This window comes from Drosophila ficusphila, unplaced genomic scaffold (assembly GCF_018152265.1).
Source record: "Drosophila ficusphila isolate 14025-0441.05 unplaced genomic scaffold, ASM1815226v1 contig_412, whole genome shotgun sequence".
Classification (NCBI taxonomy): Eukaryota; Metazoa; Arthropoda; class Insecta; order Diptera; family Drosophilidae; genus Drosophila; species Drosophila ficusphila.
Window position 1 is genome coordinate 3,067,777 of NW_025064326.1, and position 23,280 is coordinate 3,091,056.

Sequence of the window (23,280 nt, forward strand, 5' to 3'; positions counted from 1 at the left end):
CCGCCGGCTTGCGATGAAAAGTGCCCAGAACTCACTGTGATTAAGAGCTGAGCAAACAAATCACGAACCAGCCGACTTGTTTGCTTAGCCAGTGTCTAAACATCGTTCTCGACTGTTTTTTAAACTGTTTGCCCAGCGGTTCGGAGTCGAGGAACAACCCCGTGTAATTAACATTTCAATTCCGCTCATCGGCAAATGTATCTCTTGTGCTTCAATGCGTTCCGTCCTTCGTCCTTCGGTAAATAAATTGTGTTCCAGGGCAATTGTTGCTGCTCTTTCGTGTTGACATATGCAAATTTTTAGCACCGCCCACCACAGTTCACAGAAGTTTTCTGATTACTTTTAAGCATCCTGGGAGGGGGACTATATAGCCCTGGTTATTTGCCGACTTCGTGGAAGCTTTTGTAGGCAGTTCAATCGCATCGATTGTTTGGCCTTTGCTGGTTTTATTGCTCTTGAGTTTGAATAAATTAAAAAACGTAATAAAAACATTATATATCAATATTCTATATATTCTGTTTAACTGATTTAACTGTTGATCTATTAAATAAAAACACGTTTTAGGAGCTTATTAAATTACAAGTAATTTCTTTTATTTACGTAAAATCACATTCATTTTCCTTTCAAATACAAAACAATACCATAATTAAAACAATTGCCTAATCATAGGGTCTAAAAGGGTCTAATCGATATGGATTGATATGATGTTGCTATGATATTCTTTAGGTTCATTTAGAGATATAATAGCAGGGCGTAGCGATAAGAACTACGCCCGTCGCCTTTCAAGATCCGGATTTAAAGAATCCGCTGATATCGAGTCCAAGCAACCGAGAACTGGATTCTCGGGCTGCCACTTCCATATCCACATCTTCGCCAGTTCCGTCGGCAGTGCAGCCACAGCGAGCGAGGTCCTTGCCAGGGCATGTCCTTTTGGGATGATGGGGAATCCCCCTGATTTTCCTCCTGTTTTCCTACTCTTCCGGGCTTCGCTCCCTTCTCACGTCCGATTCCTTGGCGTCGATTGTGGTTTGTGTGTGGCGCCAGTGACTCGACAGGGGTTTTTATAGCTGCCGGCGCAAGGACGAAGCTTTCCGTTTCCCCCGGAAAATGGGAAACTTTCGTGTTGAGTTTCGGCCGCCCAGAGTGTTGAGTTTCCCCCACGCAAGTGGCAACAATTGTTGCCGCCTAATTGGGTGTATATAGATACATGCCTCTGTGGCGTTTAGGTAAATAACCATACTTGTGCAGAAAGTCCTCTCGGATGTGTGTCTGTGTGTGTGGGTGTGTGTATGACCTTATGCACACAAGGACACCGGAGCGAAAGGAGGAGCCAGGTCCTGGTAACATCGCAATGGCCGCCATTTGAAAATTTCGCCGAGCTTCGCACGAAATTAAATGTTATTTAAATTATGCCCGCTCCTTCGGCCTAATCCTTTCATTCCTGCGAGTAAGTGATTAAAGCCATTAACGAAATTATCGGGGATTATAAAGATTTGTTTGGGACTTCGCAGCGGGTGTTCCTGGGCGTCTCGGCTGGAAGACAATGCCGTTTCCCGTAATCCAGGGGCTTCAATTAATGGAGTGTCGCCGTCGCCCACTTGCTAAAGGGTTGCTTCCCCAACCACCGCTAAAAAGTTGGCAGTCGCAGTGGGAAAGGGTTGCTTTCAGATTTGTTACTTCGCGGAATGGCATTATCTTTTTTTGAACACTGCGTTTCGATACCGGTTCCCACGTTAATGGATTGCGACATTTTTCGGAAATTTAAAAAAATTTGTATCATAAAACTCGGCAAAAAAAAAAATACCTAATTATGCAGGTTGTTAAAGAATTTAAATACTACCATTCAGAGGTATTCCACTTGAATATCGAATTGAAATTATAAATGTTATTGACTTAGAAGTATTACATTTTGGTCAATTTTTAGCAAAACCGTTTTTCGGAAATTCGGAAAGGGGTTGTATTTTAAAAATGAAAAAAATATCGTCAAAAAAATAAAAAAAATAACCAATGATGAAGTTCGTTAGAGAATTGAAATACAAACATTTAGAGGTATCCCACTTTTAAATCGGTTCAGATCCTGATGCTGTTCAAGAATATACGAATATAGAGTATACCTTATGGCGTCTGAGTTGGCTTCTTAACTGCGTTGCAAGCTTCTGACTGAAATTATAATACCCTCTACAAGGGTATAATGAAGATAAATGGAAAATGCAAGTGCTTTGATCTATTAATCAAAATTAAACGAAAATTAAGTAAATAACAAAATTTAGAAATTTAGTAAATGCAAGGAAGATGTGAACATGAAAACATACCAAACTATGGAGTTGCGAATAAAAAAATATTTGTAATGAGGAAGGCAAACAGTAGTATTGAAGTTTCGGAAACAAACAAGCCGACACTGAATCCCACCAGCGAAGAAAAAGAAGTCCGTCAAAGCGATGCTTCTTTATTGCAAAATTCAAAATCTGAAGAAAAAGTTGTTAGAGAAGAAATTTATACTTTACCTGATTTAACCAAGACCAACAAAAAGAAAAACTCTATAGATAACATTATTGAAACTGATGAGGAATCAGTTTTACTTAATGATCAAGGCAGTTTATCCAAAAGATTCTCAAATAAGGAAGCTCAAGTTGATATCGAAAAGGTTTCAAATAACAAAAGTTCAGAATTAACTGAACAAGACGTAAACATCTCTAGTGCTTCTGGAAGTTTGTGTCTTAAGACCCGAGTGAGCTCAGATCCAATTGATGAGGAACTTAGCTCTGATTCCAGTTCAGAGTTTTTAAATAATGAGGACAAAAACATAAACAAGAAGAAGAAGAAAGAAGATTTATTAAAATCCGAGAATATTAAAGATGATGCAGAAGAAGATGCAGAGGAAAAGTTTCGGAGGAACTTTCTAAAAACTTTTCAAGATTTACCAAGGTTATCACAAATTTCTTTGGATGATGACCCAAAAAACACAAAAAACACAAAAAATGCGAAACCAGTAAAAAGTGCATCCACTAGTGATATAGAAATTATCAGTATACAATCTTCCAACGAAACAGTTGTGTCCGTTCAACCAGTAACACCTCTAATTGAAGAAGTGGAAAATAACCTTAAAAATACAGAAATGGATAAACTTCCCAGTTCCAAGCAACATAAAAGCCCACCTGGAAGTCAAGATGTTCTAAACACAGATAAAATCAATGGAAGCCCTTCTTCTTCTACAAATAAAGATATATAGAATTTATAAACTGTTTTTTTTTTCTCATCAATAATTCAGAACATATACATAGCAGACTTTGGAAGCATTCAGCCCCTTTCTACCCTGACCACTTCAAAGTTCATCTCCCAAGCAACCGGCTTCCGAAAAATTTCAGGCAACTTCATGACGCCAAATTAACTAGCAGACATTTCTATTAGCTCTCCGGAATGAATGCCGAGGCAATTTACGCTTAATATATGCATGATGCTGTCCGCCCGATAACACTCGAAGAATGCCACGGGTTCTGGGTGGTGGAGGGTTCAATGTGGGTGGGTGATGTCCTTCCAGGTTGTTGGGACAACGCCATCGCCCCTGTTGCTATCTATCTTTATCAATGCGCGGCACGTGGAAAAGTTTCGTCCGCTTAACTTTGGCACTCGGCCCTAAATGAATTTAATGACTTGGAAATGGCTATCTACCGATTTTGAATTTTAATTTCACAGGATATTCAATCCCGTTCACAAGGTTGAAAATTATAGGTATTATAGTTTAAGTTAAAGTTTCTTTTTCTTGTATAACCAAATCAGCAATGATCAGTGACTATCAGTTTTCTATCATAATTCCTATAGCCATTTTTAGTGGCCTTTCCTAATGGAGTTCGAAATATTGCTTTTCCGAATCAAAGCTAGCAATCAAATCAAAATGTGATCCGGAGTATATCAAAATAATCGGCTAAAATCAATCGTTTCCCTTGGGAGGGTAATTTGTATACTGGTAACTCATCCCCGTAAAAAACGGAAGGGTATTCCCGTCTGCCAAGCCGAGGATATCTTTTCTTGGGCGAGAGCAACACCCAAAGGCAGGAGATCCTGGGGAAAACAATTGTCGTCTGAGGGAACTCCCAAAGTACCTTTTCACACATGAGCGCGCCGGGCTCAGGACGAAAAAAAAGCCAGGACGGCAGACATTGACGAGGGGTTGGGATATAGAACCCCCGATTCCTGTTGTTGTAAATCACAGAGTGAAACCGAAACCGTTAACGTGTTGCGGTTACGCTGCTGACTTTGCTGTGTGGCAAGGAAAAATGAGGCAAAAAGGGAGAACTGAGGCAAGTCATTCCATTTGTGAGGAGGCTTTATTAAATGCGGACCGAGCTGGGGGGCAATGTCCTGTCTCGGCTTTTTATTGCGATTTTTTGCAATGTTTTCGGCCTTTGTGTGAGTTTATCAAACTCCTTACATTTGTTTTCCTGTAAAACGGGGGCAACTTCCCCAAGCAAACTTTTCTTATTTAATGATTGCTTTTAGAGAGTGCCGAATCGATGGGGGGAAACCGAAAGCCGGTTTCGCATTTCAACTTGAGAAATGCGAAATTGTTCCAGTTCCTTATTTTTTTTTGTTGGCCTCCCGAAGATTTGTCAAATCTTTGACACAATGATGCATAACGTTATCTGAGATTTGCCAAGTGAAAAAAAATAACAACAAGCGACTTTGCGAATTAATCTTCTTAATGTCTGGGTCTTATAACCATGGGCACTAAGTAGAAAGCTTAGACCCCCGAATCACTTAATGCGATTGGCCCAAAAGGAGTGTTTTCTGGAGGGTTTTGGCGGGTTTCAAAAATACTTGCTAATTGCTGCACTCGTCGAGAGTGCAACTAGGCAATGTGTATCCATTGGAGACCCAGTGCACTTCGGAAGGCCATAATCATATCAGCTTCCACACGATTTAACAGCAACGCAATTTTGATGGGACTCAGACCAGACTGGGAAAGTCAGCATGGCAACCGATTGTCTGTTCATCCACCGCTTGATTTTCACACTGGAAAATATGACTAAAAAGAGGGTTTTTTATTTAAATTTTATTTAATGCTAATAGTGAGAACTTAAGTCAGTTCCTGGCAGGACATGGCTAACTAAACCAAGATAAGATGTATCTTACAGTTTTCAGCACACGGAGCTTTATACATCCTCTTTTCGTTCTGTGTCCTGTATTCCGTTTGGTTTTGTTCAACACTTTTTCTGGCTTCGCATTGATTGCTCCACAATTGCGCAATTTCGCTCACTAAAAGCATTTCAGAAGTACTGAGGAGTGGGGCTTCCTTTGCCGCTGCCATGACGCATAAGCTCCGATAAAAACTGTTGTTCGATAAGCATTTTGTTTGCCTTGTGTCGGGAGTTGTTATGGAGTCTGTGCCTCAGACCCCGTCCTGAACTCCTGTGGTAACTCGGGGGGGGGCAGTGGTTCAGGATTCAAGGAGCAGAAACGCTTGGGGAAGCCATAACGAATCTTTTTTTGATGGGTTACTTTGCAAAGTTCTGTGGAAATGTTTGCAATTGTAAGGAAATGCTGAATACGCGACAGGGGTATGTCAATCATATACAATTTATTAGATTTTAATCGAAATAAAAAAATTGATAAACTATTAGTAGGAACACCCAATCATACCATATCTAAAAGTTCTAGGAGGCTAGCTGTTTTAGGTGCCCTTAGAAATGTGCTACACACTATCTAGTGCACATTCGCACTGCCATTTCCCCGAATGTCCTGCGGCTTAGTCGCCACACTCCCACACACACATAAGCATATACACATGATATTCATTATGAACGGCTTAAGCGATTTCCCCAGGGCCCAGAAGCTTAGTCCTCCACACAGACACACATCGAGACACTCATGCATATGCACAGATATATTTGGGTTTTTATTCATTTCTTTTTATGAAAGCCCCTTTGAATGGAATCCGATTTGACGAGCAGTCGGAAAAAGAACTCGTCAGCAAATTGGCAGCTCAAAAAAATGCGAAAAGCAGGAGAACCAATTCTCGTCCTGATTGTTGGCCACATCAATCAGGGGAGCACTGCTTCCTGTCGTGTTTTACATGCAGCGGAAAACATGGAAATAATAATTAACGCTCATAATTTTCCTCTCCCCAAAATGGACAACAATTCGTTGCCTTCGCTAATGAAAATAATCTGTCATCAAAGCCAAAAAGCCACCCCCTGTGGGAACAGGTGCTCGCCTTTTCCCCACCGACTCCCTTATCCTGTTGCTGTTTTCCCGGCCACGCCCACTGATATACTATATGATTACACTTGGTTCCCAGCTATTAACTCAGCATAAGTTGCGGAGTGGAGGGTGAAGGGTTGAAAGGTTGAAAGGTTGCCGGACGGAAATTGCATTTGTGACGGCCCAAATCAGATAAGATTCTCCGACGACGTCCTCGTCCTTGGCCAGGATATGACATTAAAAGCGCATCAAAGTCGAAGGGCCAACAGAGGCTACGCATCAGCGGCGGAAACTGTTGCCGTAATTACATTCGAGGCGAATAGAAAAAATTCAGAAAAAATCCACACTGTCAAGGCGAATTGTAATACTTTAAAATCATCTTTTTAATATCAAATACATATCAGTGAAATATCCAACATTATAATTTGGATTTTATAAACATGCTATTGAATTTTCTTTATTTATTTTCTTTTTTTAGACGTGCTGTGATTTTAGAAGTGCTGGAACACCCCTCAATACACTTTCCTCATCCAATAAAGAGCTCATTGCTGGTCATTTGCGCGCTCCTTGAACCCCGACCATTTGTGAGCTTAGCCTCCCCGCAGGCTCATCTTTGATTTGGTCTTTGTTGGCGCCGTTAAATTAAATATCCTTGCCCAGTCGCCAGACCTTTGACTTGCTGGCGAGCTCATCCCGGCTGCCCAAGGACAATGCCGACAATTCCAGTCATTTCCTTAATAGAAATCTTATCTTTTGTGACGCCTTCGCCGTGCGGCTAAGCCGGATATCGCACCTTTGACATCTCCCGACAAAGCAACTCCGAGCCGAACACTCAACGAACACTCACTTCCGGTCCGGCATTTTGGTTGAAATCTTATGGAAAAATTGGGTGTTTATCTATACAAACATTAGAAGACGTTGAGCCATGAGCTTTTGCTGTGAAGCCCAGAAGCAGCGATCCTGCGATTGTCCGCCAGGTTTGACTGTGGAGAAGGATTGCCGGGCTCCTTTCTTCGATATGCTGGGTCCGCATCCGGATGAGGTGATCATGACGATCCTGGACCGCATCCTCTACCTTTCGGGAGCCACAAAGATAATTCCCATGCTGGAGCTGTCGGGATTGTCGGGACTTGGTTAGTTTTTGAAGGCCTTGAATGCCGGTTTGTAAGATGCCTCGTAACGCATTATATACCTTTAAGGATCAGCTCCCAAGAGCGAGTGCGGTCCACCTCCAACGAACAGCGGACCATGCCTTTGCAGCTCGGCCTGCAGCTCGGCTCGTCCTTCGTCGTCGGCGTGGTCTACTTGCTGCTCACATACACCAAGTAGCTGTTGCACCAAACCGCCGAGCAGTTCCTGCAGCCGCAAGGTTCCTCTAGTGCCCTGCAATCAGAAGTCCTGCAATCAGAAATCCTGCTGCCTCAAGCTTTCGAGTCGTCTAGGCGCCGCAGCCTGTTGTCCTCGGCAGCGAACTCCCAGGGTGGACTTCGACCATCCTGCCGAGATCATCCCGATCCGAAAAAGGGCCGGAATGAGTCCGGTTAAGGAGCGTTTCGACCGATCCATTTCCACTTGCTCAGTGGCCTGTGAGCAGCTGAAAACGAAGCTCAAGACCCAGGAATCTCCGGCCGAAAAGGATCAAAAGTGGCTGTGGACTCGACTGGTTCACGGTAAGGATGGCTGCATGGTTTACGAGGTGTACAAGGACTCCGATGGGAACAACTCGCCCTCCAGGATCGGATCGGAATCACCCATCATCCTGTTTCTGGTCATGCCCAACGGTTGCATCATGCCCTTCGAGTCCATTTGTAGCCCGTAAGAGTTGGTTTGTGACTTTTTTTATATTTTGAGAACAATTTAAAGTACACGCCTCACCCATATTTTTTTAGAAATATTTTTTGTAACGTTTATTTTACATGGCTGTTGTCAAGAAATATCATCTAAGCTATTCGTATACCCTTTTTAAGCATATAAAATACAACTGCAGCACAAACAAACATATAAACATAAAGTATAACAACGGACTCCAAATCATTTCGATGGCCCGGGTCCAAAGAAATATTTACAAATCCCGTCAGGAAGTTGGAGAGCATAAAATGGGTTAAACCATTCCTGTTAAGGCTCTCCACAAACGTGGGCACGGATTGGCTGGAAAGCTCGGTGTCTCCAGCCGATTTCTTCCTCTTAAAATCTGTTTTAACCAGTTTAAGTTCAAAGAAGAAAGCATATATCAGTATTAAGCTAAGACAGACGGCGAAAATCCATATCACATAACCAAAATTAAAGGTTACGCGAGCAATGCCTGTTAAAAAGGCGCTAACGAAAACTAAGACCCAGCTGAGGATGGCCACCAGGAGCATTTTCTTCAACTTCCTTGTTAACTCTTGGTAACTTAGGAGATCTTGGGAAGTGTACCACCTGGCGAGGCAAATGCTCAGCAGATAGAGAGCCACGCAGCCTTGCAGGGAACTAAAGCCTTCCCGATTGGCGCTGAGAAATTCGTCGCGGGGCTCTGATGACATCACAAACTGGGAAACACCCAACTGGAGCATAAGTTCGTGAAGAAAAAGCAAACCTGCAAGGCAAATCAAATAATGTACAGGGTGCGCCATCTCGAGCTTCGGTATGAAAATATTGAATAACTTTGGAAAAAAACAAAAATTCATGGAAAATGTTTTATGTTTATTTAGATTGATCCTTTACAATTCATTTGAGTTAGTTTTTGAAGGGTCTAGAAAATTTCTGGTTACAGCAGGACGGGGCCCCATGTCACACAGCAAACGAAACCATGCAGTTTTTGCAGCAAAATTCCTGGATGCGTTGTGTCAAAAAGAGGCGATATCGACTGGCCGGACTTGACCCCGCCGGATTTCTTTTTGTGGGGTATACATAAGCAAGCCCTAGACCATCACAGAGCTCAAGGAGAGTATTCGCACCGAAATGGCCAATATATTGGCCGATTGCTCAAGAAAGTAATGGAAAATGCTCGAAAAAGGACACTTTTTGCCATCAAGAACAAAGGAAGTCACTTAGTCGATATTGTGTTCAAAAACTAACTCAAATGAATTGTAAAGGATCAATCTAAATAAATGTAAAACATTTTCCAAGAATTTTTGTTTTTTTTCCAAAGTTATTTAATATTTTCATACCGAAGCTCGAGATGGCGCACCCTGTATATTTATTCATTATATTTCTTTATGGTCTTTACCTATTGATAGTCCCACTAGCTGTGCATCCGACTTCACGAACAGACTGTAGAAGCTGCCCATCATTTTGGTGAAGCCCAGGATAAAAAAGGCGTTTAAATGCTTGCCATATTCAGACTCGTCCTGGTGATAATCAATTGCCGTGATGACGATGGTGCGAGCAAGGCCCAAGAACAGCAACGGAACTACGGATTTTGGGAGTTTCTTGAGGTCGGAGATACTCCTTGTTCTTTTCGACACCAATCCCATGGTGACCACGAACAGACCGATGCCCATGTCCATCGTAGACGCCCCATAAGTCCGGCTCTTTCGATAGTCAGTCGGATAAGATGGGAAATCCACGGCCAGGATGGCTGCACACGTTCCGCTGTAGGCGGTGGCCCTCAAGAGGGTGAAGACAATTGGTCGTTTGCCAACCTCATACTTATGTTTCGGAGGCTTAGGAGCACTGTTCCTGTAAAGATAACCCAGGATAGCTACGGAAACCACCAGGGAATACGTATAACTATAGGCACTGCCCACGGTCACCAAAATCACGGTGGGTAATCCAATCAAAAGGAACTCCACAAGGAATCTGTGCGTGGATAGCAGAGGCAGGTGTCCACAAAGAAGCAGAGAGAGGATGAACCCCAACACCGTGGGAATTGTCACCAAAAAGCTATCCACACTTTCCTTGACGGACCTCCCGGATTTCAGGTCAAACTCTTTTATGTCATGAGTCACGAAGCTGCCCATCTCGGCCTCCATTTTGAACAGCGTTTTTAAACAACGAATCTATATTTCTTAAGCATTTATTTGCCGGCTGGACTGTTCAAAAGTATAAACAAAATGTAATCAACTGAAACAATAGTGATGGAAGTTGACTGATAGCATAAGCAATGTCGTAGCAGTGAGCACTTATAAGTGAGCAGATAATAAAGTGAAGGATTCGGTCACACTTTTTGAAATTTAAATTTGAATAAACTACTTTTGGAAAAATACATTCAATATACTTCAGGGACTATGTTTAAATTCCATTTAAACAAAAAACAGTCTTTTAAATAATACCGATTTATTTTGGGTTAGGCAAATAGGCAAAATAAATGCTTTTAATCACAATAGTGGCAATCTACAGCTCGTTGTGCTGAGTTTTGGAGGGATAATCTGGTTTCTGCTGAAGGTATTCCTTGTGGGAGAGTATTTCATTGGCTGCTTGGTCAACGATATGTACAAACTCCTTCACGTCGAAACTGTAGTTTGTAAACTTGGCGTGTGCCCCGCCCTCGGGATGGTGTCCCTCGTCCTGCGGATAAACCAAATCCCGCTGCTCCCAAGTTCGATAGCGAACTCCACGCAATCGGGCTAAATCCTTGTAGCAGTTGGGATCTTCGCAGTTGTACAACTCGAAGAGGCATGCCCAGTTTGGCAGGAATAGCAGATGCGTCAATCCTGCGCCGTGCATGCCGATGAGAATGTCTGTGTTCCGGGTAATAGCCAACTGTTCGGTGAAGGAGAGCCTGCGGAAAAGCACGTTTATATTGTTGTGGTAGGAATTTCATAACTTTCTCACCTCTCGTAAGAAACGCGCTGCACGATGTACTTCTCGTTGGACTCCAGTGGGCCCAGGAGCTCGTCTTCGTTGAGCACTCTCCGGTACTTTGTGCGGCGCGAGAGATAAGTTATGCGAATTCTACGCTGAGGAGGTTTGTAAGGGATTTGCAGGCGGTGCAGGATGAACTCGGAGAAGGCCCGAAACAGTCCGCTATTTGAACAGCCCTGAATCTGTAAAAATTCAAATTATAGCTTTTAGGTCATCAATTTATTTCCTCACTTACTATTGGTGTATTATAGAACAATCCAAAGATCATCCTGGGCAGCAGAGGGAGCACAACATTCTTAAAGCACACCCTCTTGCCCTCCACATCGCTGAGCGTCCACACCGGCCTCTGCGAGAAGGCTTTAAAGGTGTCCCTGAAGGGCGAATCGTAAGGATATGTCTCCCATATAAGGATCTGAACATCCGTGTTGAATGCAGCCGGGTGCGACTGATTGACGAAGAGCGAGGCGTACAGGTTGAAAAAGTCGCAGAAGTGATGATACATGTTGTACGTGGCATCGATTTTCATGATAAAAGTGGGCGTATTCACTACCAGATCGCAGAGACCGCTCTCCAGAACGGGATGAGGTAACACCTCAAAGTTGCGCAGCTCTGGACCCCAGGACTGCAGGGCCGATCCAATGTGCTCCATTTCACCAGATAATCTGGTTCGATTCAGTTCGCAGTGACCAAGAAGTTGGCCCGGACTCAGTACGTCCATATGGTAGCGAATGCGCTCCTCTCGCAGCTCGAGACCCCGGAAATCGAAGAGGAGGTTCCTTCCGCGGCAGAAGCGCAGGTAGTGGGTGCACTCCAGCGAAGAGTCCCCGAGGTAAGTTGGCACACACTGCGGAGTCAGTTGGGAGAGCTGCTCCTGGATGTACCCGAAGTCGGCCTGGTTGTAGAAGGTCCTAACCTGGGCCTCTTTGCTTCTGGCCCAGCCTGTGTGCTCCCCGGGGCACTGCGGCGTCTGGAAACGCCTGTCCGGCGTGCAGTCTCGTTCGTGGCCCCAGCAGGCGGATGAAATGTTTGCCTTACCGGTGAGATTCGTGGGCAGCTGTTGCTTCAGCGTGGGAAACGTGTTTAGGTACCGGATGAGGTGATCAGCAGGAAGGCTGGGCAAGGTGAATCCGTCCAGGTGCTTGGCGTCCTGCCCCAAGGTCAGGTGCAGTATCGCCGTGAGTATCAGCAGGATTGGCATCTTAAGTTGAGTTAGATTCAGTTAAGTACTTCGTTGCATGCGATTTCTCAGCGATTTCCCGGCGATTTCTCACGCTTTCCACAGCAGCATCTTCAGGTGCATTTCTCGACCAGCGAAGATGATCTCACCTGGCCTTAAGCGGCTGAAAGATGATTATGAGCGGGCTAAGATGAAGTTAATTGTCCATGGTAATACCAGTCTATTTCAGTGTGGCCGTACGACAAAGTAAATCAAAACAAACCTACACTCCGCGCCACCCAAACAGGTTTACTATACTTGACTTAAAAACTTTAAAAGATTGTATATTTATTAGTTGTTAAACCAATTATGTTTGTAACATGAGAAGTATTTTGATTTTAAGAATTTTAACATTGTTCAATGGAACTCTTGAAACCAATTCAAGTGCCCCGCATTGTGTAAGTCTAAAGGTTCGAATCTTCGATAGGCGGTTCTTTTAAATTGGGTTTATTTAAGTTAACTAAACTTTTTAGTAAAAAACTTGACAGTCATTATGGTAATATGCTGAGATGTATCTAATACTTTCACTTTAATATCTAATGATTTACTCCACCTCGGGGCAGTTTACATTATTCCGGATAATTTGCTGAATATGATCCTGTAGTGGGAGTGGTTTAAGAGAAGCTGCAGTTACATTGTTGCTGCAAAATGTTCCGTGGTCGCCGGAGCCCACATTTCGACTGATCACCGCCACCAGGCACTTGTGATTGTCCAAGCCGCAGGTGGTGATCACTCCGCTGCCACTGTCTCCCTTGCAGAGCCTGTAATCGTCGTTGAGCTCGACGTTGAGGTCACCATTCCTGAGCTCACTTAATCGTCCGTAGACAGTCGTCAGGTAGCCGTCGGAGTTCCAGGAGGTAACCATGGCATCGCCGCTAGAGCTCAACTGCGAACCATCACTATAGGGCAGGCAGACGATCCTTTGATCCTGCCTGAAATCCATTCGCTTTTCCAGGAAAATAATCCCAACATCATATGTGTGAGTGACCTCGCTGTAGGCTCTGTAAGGCGGGGATTAACAAAACTAGTTTCGAGTTCTCTATTAATATTGATTATCCTTTTTACCCGTAAACATCTAGATGTCGAACCTTGTGCAAGTGCTCGCGGTCAATGGTTAAATCAGATCGGTTGCCAGTGGGTCCAACTAGAAAATCCTCCTTCTGAGATCCGTTGGCCTTAATGCAGTGGGCTGCAGTTAGTACAATATCCAGTCGGATCAGATTTCCGGTACACGCAAATTCATGTTTCGCTGTCGTTGAGTTCCACCTGTAGATGGGTACCAGCCAAGAGGCTCTCAAGGAATCCGTGGGATCCCCGCCTTTGCTAAATGTGATCTCGGAGTAGTTTAGCCGGTGGTTACACTCGTAGTTGCAGAGTTTCTCCTCCCTCTCGCACAAGTCCCTCAGACCCTCCCACCTCCCTTCCTCGGTGCACTTCACCATCATCGGTTCGGATGTTCTATGCGTGAACCCACTGGCACACTCGAACTTAACCCTCGTTTCCGGTATCAAGGAGTATTTGTCCTTGCAGTTAAATGGTGTCCCATTCTCACCATTGTAGCACCTTGGTGTCAGGCTATACATCTCGGTTATCGCATCGGGACTGCAGAGTTCTAGAAGAATTGAAGAAAGATTTGAAATAAATATAGTACATATATATTCTAACATGTATATTTACTAGTACAGCGAGGATGGAAGTCCTTTTCGATCCACGTATTGTTAGGTAGGCATGTTATGGGATCGTCCTTAAACTCGTATGGCAAAAAAGTTAAACCGTCCTCGCATTTGAACGTCACTCTTGAATCTTGAATAGGCGGCATAACGGAGTTATCATTTTCGTCCCAAATAATCATCGTCTCATTGTTGTACCAATTTATAGGACAACCGTTCGTGCCATTCGTGTCGGGATTTCTGTTGATCAGCTTTTCGTGGCATGGTGGAAACTCGTGGTGCCAGGACCCGTTGTTCATGCACACATTCCAGGACCTCCGATCAGAGTTCCAGCACTGAACTTCAGCCGGTTGGTTGGCATAAACGAAGCGTCGTGAGTCCTTCATCTGGAAAACAGTCCTGTTGGTGAACAGGAGCTCCGAAGTCTCATAGCACTCTGCTGGCGGAACCTCGGTCCAGTTTTTCGCATTTCCGCAAACCGTTAGTAGTTCATCGGATCCATCTAAACAATGCATTTCGTTGTCGCACAGGTGCTTGCTGTCGACCAAAACTCCGTTGGAACACTGAAAGCACTTGTTTTTGTCACAGGATTGCATGCAGATCTCCAGAGATTCATCACGACCGTTGGAGCAGTCGATTACGCCATTGCACTTGGCCGAATCGGCCACGCATTCCCCGGGAAGGCACTCGAGATCTGAATCCCTGTTATGAGGTTAATAAGGATCATAGATAAATATTTATAAAGCCGTTTTTACGAGATCTATACAAATCCATCCCACGATGAAACCTACCCCGTGCAGTTCCCCCGAAATCGTTGTCTCATTTCGTCTGGGTTGTCGTTGCAAACTTGAGGCAGTTCATCGGATCCGTCGGAACAATCGACTATGTCGTTGCAGACCAATCTTTCCGGAATCGGAGCCCCATTTGCGCATTGAAACTTATCGGCCATCATGTCGGAGGGATGGGTTTTGCAGCTGATAAAGGATTCATCGCTGGCCAGCGGGCAATCCGGCTTGGTGTTGCACCAATTCTCGAAGGGTATGCAACTTCCATCTTCCTGGCACTGGAACTCCTCTCCCTCATCGCAGCTTTCTGGAGAGCCTACACATAGCAATAAACAAAAAGTCAGCAGGCCTAGCGAACTCCACTGAAGCCCAGGAGACGACATTCTTGACCGGCTATCGCCTCACAACTGAGCGAAAGATGATAAAACCGCAAGCTGGTTTTCTTCTGCAGCCGGTTACTGCTCTTCATAAATACACTCAGCTGAATTGAAATAATATACAAATTAAGATTACTTACTTTAAACTGCAGGATTCAGTAAATTGAATTCACTATTAATTAGCTATGAACCTGTTTTGTTTAACTCTACTTCGATTTGATATGAACCTAATGTAGATATTTTAGAATCTAGAATGCAGAACATTATACGCATTCTTCTCAGTGTTTTACTCTCTTTAAGTTCAGATAAAGGTGTTAGGCAATATCCGAGGGTCCAAGAAGGTTTATAAGCTTTAACTTTGTATTGGGGGGAAATCGAATCTAATAATTCACCAAACCAAATTCAGTAACGCTCGGTGCGAGGTAGAATTGAACTTAGGCATGCTCTTGTATTTTTAAAAGTTTACAGCGTTTATAAATAATGCTTTACGAGTACTTAGCGTAATGCTTAGCCACGAAAAAAATATATTTGTAAATTTATAAAATTAACTTAGGCCATAGACTAAACAGAGAACTACATACAATCAACTAATCGATAACTAATTATCACTTTTAAAAAATGAAGAATTGATTTAAAAAAATTATTAAAAAATTAATTTAGCATTTATAGAAGAGGCTGCACATAATCGATCGTATTGTATAAACATATATTCTAGGGACGCGCGTCCGCTTCGTCCAAATATCAGACCTCATCAGACGAAGACGCGCATCAAGTCGCTGCTGGTTGGAGTGGAGTTGCCTCCCGGATTGGAACTGCTCCCCTTCCAGGGAGGATTGCTATTGGCGCTGGGAGTGTTGCTGCTGTTCAAGTTGCTGATGTTGTTCATGTTGCTGATGTTGATGTTGCTGCTGCTGTCGGACAGGGTGCGCAGCAGCTGCTTCTTGAGCAGTTGCTGCGGCGAGTGGCTTTGACTTTGGCTGGCGTTGTGGTTGCTCTGGAGCGGCAGGGTGAAGCTGGGCCGGCCGAAGGACTGCAGCTGCTCCTGCTTGCCGGCCAGCAGGCGGCGTCGCTTCTCGTAGAAGCTGAAGGTCAGCTTGTTGTCCTCCTCCTTATCGCGCTCCTTGTCCCGCGACGGCTGCTCGCCTTCATCTCCGCCCTCCGGCGGTGGCTTCTCCTCCTTCTTGACTTTGCCCATCAGCAGTTCGTTTAACCGCTTGGCCGTCATGACTCCCGGTGCTCCTGCTCCTGCTGCCGCTCCTCCCACTTTGCCACTGATCAGCGCTCTCTTGTTGCACCTCAGTCGATCCTGGGCAATGACATTTGATCTCTGGGCGTAGATGGTTCTGGCGGAAGCAGCGCTTTTTCCCGGAAGACCATTGCTCAACGCCGGCGAGGGCGGCGGAGGTGCACGAGCCAGCTGGCCAACGACGCCCAGGTGATTGCCACCCGTCAGGGACAACAAACTGTTGTTGGCCTTTCGCGTGGTGAGCAGGTTCTTGCGGAAGGTCACACCCAAGCCCTGGGGCAACTTGACCATACCAAACGTGTTCATGGCCAGGGGACGAGGCGCTCCGGAGTACAGCATCACGTTGAAGTAGCTGTCCTCGTGGTATTTGGCATTGGCCAGCGATGGATGATGGTTGATTTGAGGATTTGTTGTGGGTGGCTGGCTGGCGGCCTTGGCCTCCAGCTTAACAGTCTTTACGGTGTCGCTAACAGTCTCCAGTTTGCTGAACTCGAAGTCGCCCAGCTCGTCGGCCAAGTGGTTGGTGGTCTCGACCCCGGAACTTAAGCCGGTTTGGAGGCCCGACGATTGCAGGACATTCACGTCCACGTTTTCGTAGCCCGCCTGCGTTAGAAACTCGGCCAGGACCTTCTGCTGCTCAAGCATGGACACGGGATTCGACTCGTTGATCTCGTAAATGATGCTCGGCAGGATCATGTGCTCCTCCAGCTGCTGCTGCTGTTGCGGATTGCCCATCGCCTCGTCCGTCAAGGATGGCACGTTGTACACGCTGAACTGGCGCTGCTGCTCGTGGTCCTGCAGCTTCTGTTCCACCTGCTGTTGCTGCTGCTGCTCCTGCTGTTGCTGCTGCTCGAGCATCTGCTGCTGCTGGTAGATCAACTGCTGCAGCTGTATGGCATCGATGGTGGTCAGTTCCTGCTGGTGCTCCTCCTCCCCGTAGACCTGCTGCACAGGCTGTTGCTGGTACACCGCATAGTCCTCGCCAATGGTTCCGTCCTCGAAGCGCAGTCTCTTGGTGGCCTGTGTGGGATGCGGCAGCGATCCGTTCTGCGATTGCTGCTGCACCTGCTGCTGCGATGTGTCCAGGGCGCTCTCATCGAAGTTGTTGAGGATCTCGTTGATCAGCTTGCTGTCCAGCATTTCGTCGAGCGTCTGCGAAATGGAGTTCTCATCGGAGGTGTTGGGCAGCGGCAGTTCTTCCTCGTCGGCCGCCACCTGATCGCAGGAAACCGCTCCCGTTATGGAGGACACCGCCTGATCCAGCTCGCTGAGCACTTGCTGCTGCTCGTAGGGATTTACCAGTGTCTTCTCTTTGTTCTTCTCCTTTTCCGCTTTTGTTCGATGGTCGCTGGAGCCCTTCAGCTAAAAAACCAAAAGGGTTTAAGGGGTTTCCTGGCAAGAATAAAGATAGAAAATACCTTTTTCTTTGGCTGCACCTCTGGCAGCTTTTCCGCCTCCGCCTGGAGCTGGGCAGGTGAGTAGTTGACGCCCAGGGCCACATCGCTGGAGGCCGTTCCCAGCGTGGGCGTGGGCGGTAGACTGCAGGATGAGTTGCTGGAGGAGGAGAACACATTGATGGCGGCCTGCACAGCTGCCGTGGCCGAAGGTTCCTCTTTGACAACGGGAACAACAACCGGAGGAGCCGCTATGGCCGCACTTTTCTTGGAACCCTTGGATTCCTTGTGATTGGACTCTAACGCCGGCGCCGGAGCTGGCGAGGAGTGGTGGCGGTTCTTCGACGACTTGGACCGCGAGCGACTCCCGGCCGAAGTGCTGCTGCTGCCTTTCGAAGAGGAGGAACTGCTGCTTTTGCTGCTGCTGCTCTTGTGACGTGAGGACGACGAGGACGAGGTGGTGGTGTTGGAGGAGGACCCCGCCCCCGCCGGATGCTGCAGCGAGGCGGAGCTACTAGAGCCGTTCGAGCAGCTGGAGAGCGTCGAGGCCGAGAGCGTGTCCGTGGGCGAACTGGGCACAATGGCACCGCTCTCCTGGCTGTTTTCCGTGGCAGTGAGACGCGAGTCGCTTGAAACGGCCGTTCCATTGGGATTCGGATTGACCTTGCTGGACGTAGCCTCCCAAACGCTCGGATGCTGCAACGCAATGTGGTGCTGGAACCCTGCCTTGGTATAGCAGCCGGAGCAGGAACTGCAGAGCACTATGTCGCGGCTGGCCAGCTTGGGCACCAGGTCGTAGTAGGCCATGTCCACCGACTGGAGGCGCTGCACCTGCACCTTCGCCTGCTGATCTCCGCCGGCGGAGGAGTTCTTCCCGCCGCGCAGATAGGTCTTCTCGGCCGTGCGCAGCTGCTTAATGACCTTGTCCAAGTCGAAGACCTGCTGCCACTTCTGGCCTTGCAGGGAGAACAGCGAGAGTCCCGATCCCGAGCCAGAGTTGGAACCGGCTGAGGAGTCCGGCTTCGACATTCCTTGCGCCTTGTGCTTGGTGCCATTTTCAGGATAAACTCCAGCACCGGAGGTTACCACCTCGTTGAGGGGCATTCCGGGCAGAAACTGAGGTCGCAGGATCTAAGGGTTCGGTAGATACGAGCAAAATTGCCCCTTAAAGCACCTGCAAGTTGAAATTAGAGTTGTGTCTTTAGAGAAACTCCGAATCGGAAGACTTTCGTCGGTGAGTAATTCTATTATGACATTTTTTTAATTTGTACGTAATCATCAGACCGATATTCTAGATAATTTTATTTGAGTTACGGAATTTCTGATATGACTGCGATCGCGGTGTAACATTTAATGACTACCTCTTTAATTTCAAGTAAAGAACACTTTTTGTATTTACTTTATATCATTCTCACTTATCTATTTGTATACAAATTATTTATTTACTCAATGTAACGCTGATATCAACGATAAAACAAAGCTTAGAGCAATGTGAGTTTTGCTTAATGTTGGATTTAACTCTATTAAATCGTAGTATCAATGAAAAGCACTTCAACGGACTTTTGACAGTTATCCAAAATTGTTAATGGTTACATTTCTGTAATTTTTTTTCTCACAAATCACTAAGCGCAGGACCCTGAATTAGATACCTGAATTGACCCTGAATTAGATACATTTTTAGCTACCTCAAGAGTAGAAAAAAGTATACAAACCCCTTTGTTGAGGGTGTCAAAACTGTACCCTCAGAAATTTTAACAACATCGGATAACAATCTTTTTTTTAATGAATTTCCAAACTTGACAATTTTATTTATACCGTAAATTTTCAGCGAAAGCTTACAGGTGAGTGCTGCCCCCATCTCTCCCACTGGCATACACCCCCTGACACCCACACCCGTGGGCCAAATCAGCTGTTTTTGACAACCGCTATTCGAGTGGTGCCATCTCGCTCGCATTGCCGCACACATGCGCAGCCACTCACACCGACGCACCACACACTTACCCACACCAACGCAACACAAACAAAGCACACGATTGAAAATCACAAAATAAAAATGACTCAAAATCCCCGAAAACGACTTTGCTAGGCCGCCCAACACTTTTGTAATGACTTACGTCGTCGTTAACACACTTCCATTTTGAATGCGGCGGTTGCTTTGTTTTTTAAATTTATTTTTTTACTTTTCTCCCAAATGCATGAAGTGTGACCGTGACTCGATACGCCATCGAATACCCTAAAATATACCCTTGCATTACTAAAGAAAAACGCAATTTGTAACTGAAAACTAAGTTGAACAATAGGTGGAAACCTTCGATGGCGTTTTAGCGGATAAGCAAACCGCTTCACTAAATAGTAATTTAATCCTTTTTTACAATGAGTTGTGGTACTCCAAACACTGGTATACTCCAAACATTGGAATATAAATCCATTTTTTTATACCTCAATAACTTGATACAATTTATTTTATTTTAATCCTAAACGTCATCTTCATCACTGAAGTCCTCTTCTTCCTTGGCTTTTCTGGACTTTCTCTCCAGTTCTTTGGCGAAGAGCTCCTTAAAGGCTTCGTATTCCGGCAGGGTGACATGACAAATCTTTGTGGCAAAACTTTTCTCCGACGTGTCCGTAATTTGATATAGCTTGTGGTTTGTAGTGGGATCATTGGGATCGGCTTTCAGAGGTCTGGGCTTAAACAAACCCAAGCGAATCAAAAACTCGTGACGACAACGCAGCTCCTCAAAAGGCAAAGTTAGGGCTGATGATTTCACTATCTCAGGCACTTCAATGCGCATTACATCTTTTATGAAGTTTATTTTTTCCTCCAAGGATGCCTCCGGTTGTGCTATTAAGTCCGGACTGTTCATCAGCAGTTTCCAAACATTTTTGCTGGTGGACACGCGACTTTTCAGAAAGCCTATGTGAGACAGTAGCTGGTGGGGGTCACTTACATCCAATAATTCTGGATATTTTGTAAGAAGCAGGTGCAGCAGATTTTCGCCAAACTGACAGGCTCTCCAGATTTCCAGGCTGTTGATGATTTTATCCGGCGTTCGCTTTAGAACTGAAGGATTTCCGGTAACAATTCTGAGGAAGTTTACTGTTTCCAAGCCGTGATTTTTAAATGTTTCATGGGCTCTTTGCCAAATCTCAGGTGTGAAAATTGACAAAGTAGGCTCCAACTTTATGGCCTCATCTATGTGGACTTGCTGGAGTTCCAAAATCTTCTGACTTGCCAGATGTCTTATGTGATGTATCTAGAAAATTGTAGCTGCAACTCGAAGCTTTAAATACAATATTAGATAAAACTTACATTTGGTTGTTGTTTTAATACAACTTGAGTGTTAAATAAGAGTTTTCGCAGCATGTTCGTAAATGTTTTCCTAAACCTGCGACCAAAACAATAAACAGCTGTTTTCTTCTTCTTCGAACTAGCTTTAACAACGAAACGCGACCACTGGCATAGAGGGTGCACCACCCACTTGCGTCAAAAGCTCAGTTGTGAAGTAAAGCAAGGAAATCGAATTTGTTTTGTATGTAGGGTGTGCAGGAAAATGTTAATAGAAAAAAGTTATAAATAGAACTGTCGCGCATAAAAAACAACACAGTGGAAAGTTTTATCCAATCGTTTAGTTCTGCCTGAAACCCAAAGTAAGTTTAAATTAAATAAATAAAATATACGAGCTTTTCATAATTAACATTTTGCAAGTGTTGTTATAAGCGAAAAATAACAAGTAGTCGGCTTAATTGTTTAATGCTTTTTAAACTTTATATGCAAAACTAGTTTTATAAGACAGAAACAAAGAGTTTCATAGAATATGTAGGCTGAAAAAAGGGTTCACAAAATAAAAAAACTATTGCAACGTAATCGCTATTTTTCTCTCTATCACTGTAACTATCTTTTATCTCCGAGTAGCGAACGTGACAAGTATTTATAATTTATTGGGGAAATGATTACCAAAGAGAGGAGGGCTCGTTCGATCAACTGATAACTTTGAATTGCCGTACAGGTGGCATCCAGAATAATTCAAGTAATGCTCAAACAAGGTCAAATTCAATAACATTGTGAAATACAACAATTACTTTTGGTCTACCGGCTTTAAAACAATTGGGGGGAAGATAAGCTCCCGGTGGAGAAATATAACGCTTGGATTCTCTCTTGCTCTCCTCTGATAAGAAAGGCTCTCCGGGCTTCCAGCCGTATTTAACTAACAATCCTCTTGGCATTCCACTCATTCACAGCCCGTCCCACAAGCCAGCAACATGTCGAAACTCATCCGTTGGGGAATCGCTTCTGCCGGAAAGATCAGCGAGGACTTTGTCATCGCCCTGAGCACCCTGCCCTCCAGCGACCACAAGGTCCAGGCTGTAGCTGCCCGATCTCTGGATCGTGCCCAGGAGTTCGCCACCAAGCACGGAGTCCCCAAGGCCCTCGGAAGCTACGAGGAACTGGCCAAGAGCACCGATGTCGGTGAGTAGACCCTATTCACTTAAAAAACAAATTGATAAAAAATATTGGACATCCGCAGATGTGGTCTACATTGGCACATTGAACCCTCAGCACTACGAGGTGGCTGTGCTGATGCTGAACAATGGCAAGCATGTGCTCTGCGAGAAGCCTCTGGCCATGAACAAGAAGCAGGTGGAGGGCATCCTGGCTGCTGCCAAGGCCAACAAGCGCTTCTTCATGGAGGCCGTGTGGTCCCGGTTCTTCCCCTCCTACCAGCGAGTCAAGGAGCTCATCACCAGCGGACAGCTTGGACAGGTCAAGGATGTTGAGGTCAACTTTGGCTTCCCCTTGGAGCATGTGGATCGCCTGCAGTGAGTACAAGAATTTATCTTTAATTACGGGTTACTAGATATGATACTTATTAATTATTTTTATTTTTTCATCAGGAAACGCGAGTTGGGCGGTGGCGTGGTCTATGATCTGGGCATCTACACCATCCAGGTTTCGCAGTGGGCCTTCCAGGAGAAGCCCGAGAAGATCGAGTCCAAGGGATCCTTGAATGCCGAGGGCGTCGACGACGATGTGAGCGCCACTTTGACCTACAGTGGCGGACGCACTGCCCGCATGCGCGTCTCCGCCAAGGAGAAGCTGTCCAACACCGCCGTGATCAAGGGCACCAAAGGAGAAGTCACCGTAAGTAATCTAATCAATCGCGATCTAACAGAATCTAAAATACATATTATCTTCCAGCTGATTGACTTCTGGACGCCCAACAAGCTGATCGACATCGATGGTCAGGTGAAGGAGTGGGTGCCGCCCAAGGGCAAGCACCAGACAAACTACCAAAACTCCGAGGCCATGAGGTACGAGGCGGAGGCAGTGCGTCAGTCCATCCTGGCTGGCGAAGTTGAAAACAAGGGCGTCACCTACGCCGACAGTTTGCTCTTCGCCGAGATCGAGGACACCATCCGCAAGCAGATCGGTGTGCTCAACAAGTTCGACGAGGAGTAAAATAGATTTTATAGCTAAACATAACATAAAGTAATAAACAAGGTTTTTAAAAAACGATAGATACATTTTCTTGAGTTTATTTGAAAAAAATATTTATATTTATACCACAATATTATACCTGAAATCTAAAATCCATTTTCATTCCATAATT

At 45.2% G+C, this 23,280-nt stretch overlaps 9 protein-coding genes across 11 annotated transcripts; 3 read left to right on the forward strand and 6 right to left on the reverse strand.

Moving 5' to 3' along the window:
* Positions 1–558: 558 nt before the first annotated feature.
* Positions 559–1,021, reverse strand: LOC122320019. The gene has a single exon (XM_043207948.1). The coding sequence runs from the start codon at positions 922–924 to the stop codon at positions 796–798; it is 129 nt and encodes a 42-aa protein (XP_043063883.1). The 5' UTR covers positions 925–1,021; the 3' UTR covers positions 559–795.
* A 1,178-nt stretch (positions 1,022–2,199) lies between these two features.
* LOC108092317 lies at positions 2,200–3,235 on the forward strand. The gene has a single exon (XM_017191851.2). It carries the CDS (start codon positions 2,282–2,284, stop codon positions 3,227–3,229), a length of 948 nt encoding a protein of 315 aa, XP_017047340.1. The 5' UTR covers positions 2,200–2,281; the 3' UTR covers positions 3,230–3,235.
* A 3,790-nt stretch (positions 3,236–7,025) lies between these two features.
* LOC108092567 lies at positions 7,026–8,090 on the forward strand. Its single transcript, XM_017192208.2, has 2 exons — positions 7,026–7,331; positions 7,398–8,090. Exons 1-2 carry the CDS (start codon positions 7,124–7,126, stop codon positions 8,015–8,017), a joined length of 828 nt encoding a protein of 275 aa, XP_017047697.1. The 5' UTR covers positions 7,026–7,123; the 3' UTR covers positions 8,018–8,090.
* Positions 8,021–10,253, reverse strand: LOC108092566 (uncharacterized protein At4g17910). 2 transcript variants are annotated; one of them, XM_017192206.2, is made up of 2 exons: positions 9,407–10,253; positions 8,021–8,773 (listed from the first exon to the last, which is right to left on the reverse strand). In XM_017192206.2, the coding sequence occupies exons 1-2, from the start codon at positions 10,149–10,151 to the stop codon at positions 8,139–8,141; spliced, it is 1,380 nt and encodes a 459-aa protein (XP_017047695.1). In that variant the 5' UTR covers positions 10,152–10,253; the 3' UTR covers positions 8,021–8,138. The 2 variants fall into 2 exon arrangements, with proteins under 2 accessions (XP_017047695.1, XP_017047696.1); XM_017192207.2 differs by having other exon boundaries at positions 8,631–8,741.
* A 182-nt stretch (positions 10,254–10,435) lies between these two features.
* Positions 10,436–12,381, reverse strand: LOC108092577 (EGF domain-specific O-linked N-acetylglucosamine transferase). Its single transcript, XM_017192221.2, has 3 exons — positions 11,219–12,381; positions 10,954–11,165; positions 10,436–10,900 (listed from the first exon to the last, which is right to left on the reverse strand). Exons 1-3 carry the CDS (start codon positions 12,179–12,181, stop codon positions 10,513–10,515), a joined length of 1,563 nt encoding a protein of 520 aa, XP_017047710.1. The 5' UTR covers positions 12,182–12,381; the 3' UTR covers positions 10,436–10,512.
* A 362-nt stretch (positions 12,382–12,743) lies between these two features.
* Positions 12,744–15,037, reverse strand: LOC108092285 (low-density lipoprotein receptor-related protein 2-like). The gene is made up of 4 exons (XM_017191819.1): positions 14,661–15,037; positions 13,877–14,571; positions 13,265–13,811; positions 12,744–13,200 (listed from the first exon to the last, which is right to left on the reverse strand). The coding sequence occupies exons 1-4, from the start codon at positions 15,035–15,037 to the stop codon at positions 12,744–12,746; spliced, it is 2,076 nt and encodes a 691-aa protein (XP_017047308.1).
* Positions 15,038–15,454: 417 nt separating this feature from the next.
* Positions 15,455–19,908, reverse strand: LOC108092377 (dual specificity protein kinase splA). 2 transcript variants are annotated; one of them, XM_017191919.2, is made up of 3 exons: positions 19,786–19,908; positions 17,696–18,845; positions 15,455–17,639 (listed from the first exon to the last, which is right to left on the reverse strand). In XM_017191919.2, exons 2-3 carry the CDS (start codon positions 18,773–18,775, stop codon positions 15,783–15,785), a joined length of 2,937 nt encoding a protein of 978 aa, XP_017047408.1. In that variant the 5' UTR covers positions 18,776–18,845; positions 19,786–19,908; the 3' UTR covers positions 15,455–15,782. The 2 variants fall into 2 exon arrangements, with proteins under 2 accessions (XP_017047408.1, XP_017047409.1); XM_017191920.2 differs by lacking the exon at positions 19,786–19,908 and adding an exon at positions 19,673–19,756.
* A 207-nt stretch (positions 19,909–20,115) lies between these two features.
* On the reverse strand, positions 20,116–21,128 carry LOC108092381. Its single transcript, XM_017191926.2, has 2 exons — positions 20,982–21,128; positions 20,116–20,925 (listed from the first exon to the last, which is right to left on the reverse strand). The coding sequence occupies exons 1-2, from the start codon at positions 21,033–21,035 to the stop codon at positions 20,146–20,148; spliced, it is 834 nt and encodes a 277-aa protein (XP_017047415.1). The 5' UTR covers positions 21,036–21,128; the 3' UTR covers positions 20,116–20,145.
* A 74-nt stretch (positions 21,129–21,202) lies between these two features.
* On the forward strand, positions 21,203–23,188 carry LOC108092379 (trans-1,2-dihydrobenzene-1,2-diol dehydrogenase). Its single transcript, XM_017191924.2, has 5 exons — positions 21,203–21,319; positions 21,911–22,139; positions 22,198–22,489; positions 22,565–22,811; positions 22,869–23,188. Exons 2-5 carry the CDS (start codon positions 21,932–21,934, stop codon positions 23,127–23,129), a joined length of 1,008 nt encoding a protein of 335 aa, XP_017047413.1. The 5' UTR covers positions 21,203–21,319; positions 21,911–21,931; the 3' UTR covers positions 23,130–23,188.
* The last annotated feature ends 92 nt before the right edge of the window (positions 23,189–23,280 follow it).